Raw genomic sequence first — 6,699 nt, 5'->3', positions numbered from 1 at the left:
CGATGCTTATTCTTACAGCCTCCTTGATTGAGATGAAGCACCTCATTAATGCTTGATCCATCTGCCAAGGGAGGGAAGGAAGGCACTGAGCCAGCTGCCTTGGAACAGCAGCCTGAGGGCCACAGGGGATGCCCTCCCAGGGAGCGGCAGAGAAGGCACCTGCCTCCTCGATGTAGCCCTGTGTGAAGGGACTGGGCGCAGTGGCAGAGGGGGACACTGCCACTTCTTGGAGCTCTACTGGGCAAAGGACATGATGGACCCGATATAGATGGATTCTCAGGGCAAATACTAGCTTCTGGCAACCCCAGGGAGCTAAGCTGGGTCACTTGACCCCATTTATCTGTTAAAGAGGAGAACGTGGAAGAAAAGCAGAAAGGGAATTTGAGCAATGAGAATGCATAGGGGAAGCAGATACGAAGGTCCAGTGGACTCCAGGTCCTCCTTTGGGGTGACTCCAGGTCCTCCTTTGGGGTGACTCCAGGTCCTCCTTTGGGGTGACTCCAGGTCCTCCTTTGGGGTGACTCCAGGTCCTCCTTTGGGGTGACTCCAGGTCCTTCTTTGGGGTGACTCCAGGTCTTTCTTTGGGGTGACTCCAGGTCCTCCTTTGAGGTGAAACAGGTCCATCTTTAGAGTGACAATAACTTTAGGTAGAGGAAGAACAGGAGCAAGTATATGCAGCCCTGATCCAGGTGTGCCCTGATGATCAGCACCCAGCTGTGGTTCTGGGACAAGCTGATCATCCTGGCTGTGACCTTGGCTTTGACCCCTGGACAGCTGCCCTCTCCTGGGGTTCTGCTCTTAGAATCCAGGGTGGATATAGGGTCAGGACAGTGACTTAGCCTTGTGTTTTAGCCTTGGAAGTGGGCTAAGCTATGCTGATAGGAAGACACAGGCATGCCTATGCCAAGTCAGGCAGAGCTCTGAGCCAAAGCCAGGGACCCAGACACAGAGTGGAGGCAGAGGAGCCAGGCCCTGCCCTTTGGGTCCAGGTGATGTGGGTTAAGTTGCCAGGGTGCAGGGTTTTATGGACATCAAAGTAGAAGGTTTTCAGGATGGCTGCTAGGCACCCAGAGAGCAGAAGAACAACCTGAGACTGTCCAGTTTTGAGTACAAAAGCACCTGAGATTCTTGCCATTTTCCCCTTCTGCTGCTATGTGGGACTGTGAAAGGAAGCTTGGCTCCCTTTTGAGCTAAGGCTTGAAGCCCCAGAAACCCTGAAGTGACAGTAGGTGCTTTGCCTGATTCCCAGGCACCAGGCCCCTGTCACTAGCCACAGCCCCCATAGGGTTGTGGCCATCAGATACATAAGGGCAATGTTCCTCCACTTGTAGAAAATGTGACCTGGGTCATATCTCCATTTTAATAAGGTACCTAAAGGCCTGGAGGGCTTAGCCAAAAGGCTTCCCAGACATTCCCCTCTGCAAAACCTCAGGCACACCTTAAGAAGTGGGTATGGTTTTACTCATCCACTTTCCGACATGACAACAAATGTCTTAAAATCATGGACTGCCTCTTTTCATGGAGATCCGCCATGGGGAGCCATCGAGAAAGCCTTCACCTGTACAGCTGAAGTCTAAGGTCTTGAAAGCCTCTCTGTGCTCCCATCAACGGCCACCACTAAGCTCAAGCCCAAGCCAACCGCCAACAAGCCAAGAATTCTCCCCTAAAGGACCAACCAGAGCTCCCCCCCCACTCCCCTCCTCCATCTCATTCTAGGCTAGATCCAGGCCACGGGGCACCACTCCATTCTTAGCTCTTCCTCGGCTCCCAGTGGTGCCTGGATGTCTGAGAGCCTGAAAACCATATATCCCCAGCTTCCTCCCAGGCCCGGGGCAACCACCCCCTCAGACAGTTCCGGCTGTCCTGCCCTCAGACTGTGCTTTCCCACCCCAATCGGGGTACCTGGGGTTTCTCTATGGCCTAACACCCACAGGGCAACAGCATGGGGTAAGCTAAGTGTTGTCATTTCCTATGTCCCGCCTCCCCAGCCATGTGGCAGAGCAGATGCAGGACTCATAACCACACGCTGCTGTGTTTTAAGTTTTCTTTCTATCTTTCTTCCTTCCCTGTTGGTATGAAGAATGCAACATGTCTTTAGTGGTCTGGGCAGCCTCAGCTCACACCTGCCCTGACAGCACAGGCCTGCCGCTGTGCGAACGCCAGCTTCCTCTCCGCGGAGCCTAACTAGCTTGGCATCCAGGAATCAGGGCATGCAGCTCCCAACAACAGCTTTCAGCCAGTGAGAGGTGGGGTTGGTAAATGAAGTCCAGCTTCTTGTCTTGGGTGGTCGGGACCCTTCACCGTTGTTGCCAAGGCGGCCTCACTTGGAAACTCACGGAAGTGGAAGTTACCAAGGTCCACTGCTATTTACTGAATCTGAAACTCTGAAGCTGGGCTGCAGCAGACAGAACTCCAAAGCCTTCCAGACAACTCTCCTGCGTATACAGACTTAGCTATGCTGTGCTCTTTCCCAGAGTGTCCTCGAGGCTTGGCTGCCTAGGGCTAACCTGTTTATTAATGGACTGCATATTGTTCTGACCACTGTTCTGTGCGTCCGATATCATCTTCCACTCCTGTACCGATGCATCCTGAGGTCTCTTCCTCCCCTTCCTTGTGTTCCATCTGTTACAGGCTAATTTTGAATGTTGTATGCAACCCATGATGGCTGGCCTTTAGCTTGAGACCTGTTGGAAGCCATTTGTGCCGCACCCAAAGATGGCGCCAGCTTCCCGCCGATGACTCAGCAAACAGAGCTGTTGTCCAGCCCAAGGAACGAAGTGCGCATGTGCCATGCATGTCACAGCCCACTCTCGGGCATGCTAATGAGGTACTGGAGGGCGCACCAATCAGGTAGCAACACGAGTCTCCTGGGCATATATAAGCAGTGCACTTTTCTTCCTCGGGGTCCCCTGCTCAAGAGTACTGTACAATAAAGGTTGTTCGCAGAAGAATCCTGTTGTCGCACATCGTTCTTGCCGGCGAGACGTGGGGCGCGAGACAGAGACCCTCCTGCCTCAGCCTCCTGAGTGCTGGGATTAAAGGCGAGCATCGCCACCTGGGTCATAGCTATCTTTTTAATAATCGTTTTCTCTCATGTGCTTGCTCCTTGCTTCTGCAGGAGCCTAGGTGGTACACGGGTTCCCAAGCACATCTAAAGTGTCTTTCCTTATGGCTGTGCAGGTAAGCTATGGTTGGGACAGTGACTGGGTATTACTGAGTGTCTTAGTCAGGGTTCCTATTCCTGCACAAACATCAGGACCAAGAAGCAGGTTGGGGAGGAAAGGGTTTATTCAGCTTACACTTCCACACTGCTGTTCATCACAAAGGAAGTCAGGACTGGAACTCAAGGAAGCAGGAGCTGATACAGACGCCATGGAGGGATGTTGCTTACTGGCTTGCTCAGCCTGCTTTCTTATAGATCCCATGTCTACCAGCCCAGGGATGGCTCCACCCACAATGGGCTGGACTCTCCCTCCCACCTTGGTCACTAGTTGAGAAAATGTCTTACAGCTGGATCTCATGGAGGCATTTCCTCACCTGAGGCTCCTTTCTCTGTGATAACTCCAGCTTGTGTCAAGCTGACACAAAACCAGCCAGTACAGTGGGCTTTAGGTAATCAAGACTGAAGTATTTAGACCCATGGTTCTCAACCTGTGGGTCGAGACCCCTTAGGGGTTGTTAATGACCTTTTCACAGGGGTCAAATATCAGATATCCTGCATATCAGATCTTTACAATACAAGTTCAAAACAGTAGCGAATTACAGTTATGAAATAGCAATGAAGTAATTTTATGGTATTAAAGAGTTGCAGCATTAGGAAGTTCAGGAGTCACTGGCTTAGACTCAAGGCCTAAGAGCAGGAAGATGTGAGTGTGTGATGTTCAGCATTCAGTCTCCCAAACTCAGCCATTCGCTAGTGGGGCCTGAATGGCTCCTGAAGCTATAACTTTAAATAAAGCTCTGCCTTTCATCTCCTTTGGAAAGCGGTGAAGGTTGAATTCTGGAGCATTTGTGTTTCTGCTGGTATTGTAGACAGTGTCCGAACAGTATAAAGATGGAGTATTTGCATATCTATGAATATTCATATTCATCTCTCTACATTCACACACATACATAATTGCTTGTTTACATGCAAATCTGTGGAGATCTGCATTAGATAGGAAGGAGTTTTTTAAAAATTAGCTGATTGTTGTAGAGGCGAAGCCACAAGATTGTGCGTGTCTAACTCAGTACCTGGCACAAAGTACACACTCAGTTAAAACAAACATAAATGGGGGTCAGGGTTCAGGTCGGGGGGCCGAGGGAAGAGCGGACGGGCCGGAGACGCCGGCGCCCAGACTAGGAGGAAAGGAGCTGTGATTAGCTGTGTAGAGGCCTCCAAGCCAGTGACGCCTGAGCTAGTCGAGCCACCGTCACCGCGCCCCCATGGCGGCTGCCAAGGACAGTCACGAGGACCATGACACTTCCACAGAGAATGCAGATGAGTCCAACCACGGCCCCCAGTTCGAGCCAATAGTTTCGCTTCCTGAGCAAGAAATTAAAACGCTGGAGGAAGATGAAGAGGAACTTTTTAAGATGCATGCAAAGCTGTTCCGGTTTGCTTCAGAGAATGACCTCCCAGAACGGAAGGAGCGAGGCACTGGTGACGTCAAGCTTCTGAAGCATAAGGAGAAAGGGACCATTCGCCTTCTCATGACGAGGGACAAAACCTTGAAGATATGCGCCAACCACTATATCACACGGATGATGGAACTGAAGCCGAATGTTGGCAGTGACCGTGCCCGGGTCTGGAATACCCACGCCGACTTTGCTGACGAGTGCCCCAAGCCCGAGCTGCTCGCCATTCGCTTCCTAAATGCTGAGGATGCACAAAAGCTCAAAACAAAGTTTGAAGAATGCAGGAAAGAAATTGAAGAGAGAGAAAAGGACCAGGCAAAAATGACAATGCCGAAAAGGCGGCTGAGAAGCTGGAAGCTCTTTCAGTGAGGGAGGCCAGAGATGAGGCTGAAGAGAAGTCTGAGAAGAAGCAATGAATCACTCTTTTTCCTTTCCCTTTCTTTTTAAAAATTTGCCCCACCTTCTAAGGTTTGTTTTTATTCTGTTTTGTTTTTACAAGGGACTTTATAAAGAACTGAATTCCAACCCTCAGGGTTTTTTTTGTTTGTTTGTTTGTTTTTAACTTTTTTTCCTCCAAGTTTTGACACCATTGAACATGACTTCAGACACCCATTCCCCAGTCATGAAAATGCACTGCACTAACTTCCTTTTCCATATTGGAAACACTTATTTATAGTCATCAAAAATAGTGAATAAAAAATGCCTTTGGGAAAAGAAAAAAAAAACAAACAGAAATGCCCATGGCACTTCAGAAGGGTGAGTGTTAAAATATGTCAGGGATAGCCCCATGCAAAGGGGCAGCCATTAGGAATGCTGAGGAGTGAGTATGTCCCAGACATGGTTCTGAGGGACAATCTGGAGTGGGCTATGTCTGGGCTCTTGTCTCCAAAAGCCTCCTCTTCACAGGGCCTGTGGGTTCTGCCACAGAGATAAGGGTATGAGGCACCAGCTGGCCTGTGCCTGAGATGACCGTCCCCACTCCTCCTCTTTCCTCCTTGAAGACACAGACTACACTCTCTCTATAAAGCATCTCTCCACCGAGGAGGGGGTTAATCCACTCCTGAGAAAGCAGGCTATGTTGGTTATTCTTCTCATCCTGTGTCAAGAGGATGACAAGAAGCAACCTGAGGGTGTGCCATGGCTCAGACTGTCAGCCTGATGGGGTTGAGAACCACCTTCAGACAAACCTCTCTGAACTTCAGTGAAGAAGTTTTAGATTACTTAATTGAGGTGGTGCTTGTCTAAACTCCGCCCCCCAGTTACCTGGCAACAGCCAGGTATGCCTGACTCACTATAAAAGGGGCTGCTTGCCCCCTCCTCTCTCTCCCTCTTGTTCTCTTTTGCTCTCTTTCTTCCCTTCCTGCTCCCACTCTGTCTCCTTGGCCCTTACCCCCTTTCTCCACCTGCTCATGGCCAGCTTCTACTTCTTCTCTCTCTGCCTTTCTCTGCCTCTACTACCCTCTCAACTCCCCTCCCCATGCCCTGAATATTCTATACTATACCGGTCATGTGGATGGTCCCTCAGGGTTAAGGGATGCCTCAGAATGGGCCTGAGGAGGCGTCCCCTTTCCCCTTCCCCCCACACCTCCACTAAAACATATTCCTTCCTCTCTTTATCTTTTTATAAACACATCACATGGTCCTAAATGTGGGTGGTGCTGGGGTCCCTGACTGAGTATAAAGGAGAAGCGCTAAGAACAGGCACGTGTGTGTGTGTGTGTGTGTGTGTGTGTGTGTTTGCGTGCTTCCTATCAGTGGACACAATGTGATCTCAAACTGCACCCCATTTTGATGGACTGTCAAAGTCACTCTGTCCTTAAATTCTTGTCAAGACTTAGTCACAATGGTGGGAAAGGAACTAAGACAAGGAAGAAGGGGTTTCTGTGCAGTGCGAGTATCTGAGCATCCGTACGGGGACATCAAGGAAGCTGGAGTGACTGGCAGCCATAGTGGCCACGGCTGAGTTGGGGCCGAGTTTGGAAGCAGAGGAGAGAGAGGAATCCCCACTGGCTGCAAACTTCAAGGCTGAGTCCCCAGTGAGCATCTCTCTCGAGCATGGAGAAGACACAAAAGGACCAAGCG

At 50.3% G+C, this 6,699-nt stretch overlaps 1 protein-coding gene across 1 annotated transcript; it reads left to right on the top strand.

Moving 5' to 3' along the window:
* Positions 1-4,425: 4,425 nt before the first annotated feature.
* Positions 4,426-4,986, top strand: LOC308433907 (ran-specific GTPase-activating protein-like; the record flags this gene model as incomplete). The annotated part of the gene is made up of 1 exon (XM_080934042.1): positions 4,426-4,986. The coding sequence occupies one exon, from the start codon at positions 4,426-4,428 to the stop codon at positions 4,984-4,986; it is 561 nt and encodes a 186-aa protein (XP_080790168.1).
* Positions 4,987-6,699: the final 1,713 nt, after the last annotated feature.

The sequence above is a fragment of the Micromys minutus genome (genome assembly GCF_963924665.1).
Source record: "Micromys minutus genome assembly, chromosome: 21".
Classification (NCBI taxonomy): domain Eukaryota; kingdom Metazoa; phylum Chordata; class Mammalia; order Rodentia; family Muridae; genus Micromys; species Micromys minutus.
The sequence above is the reverse complement of the archived record's forward strand: the minus strand, read 5'-3'. Positions and strand labels throughout refer to the sequence as shown.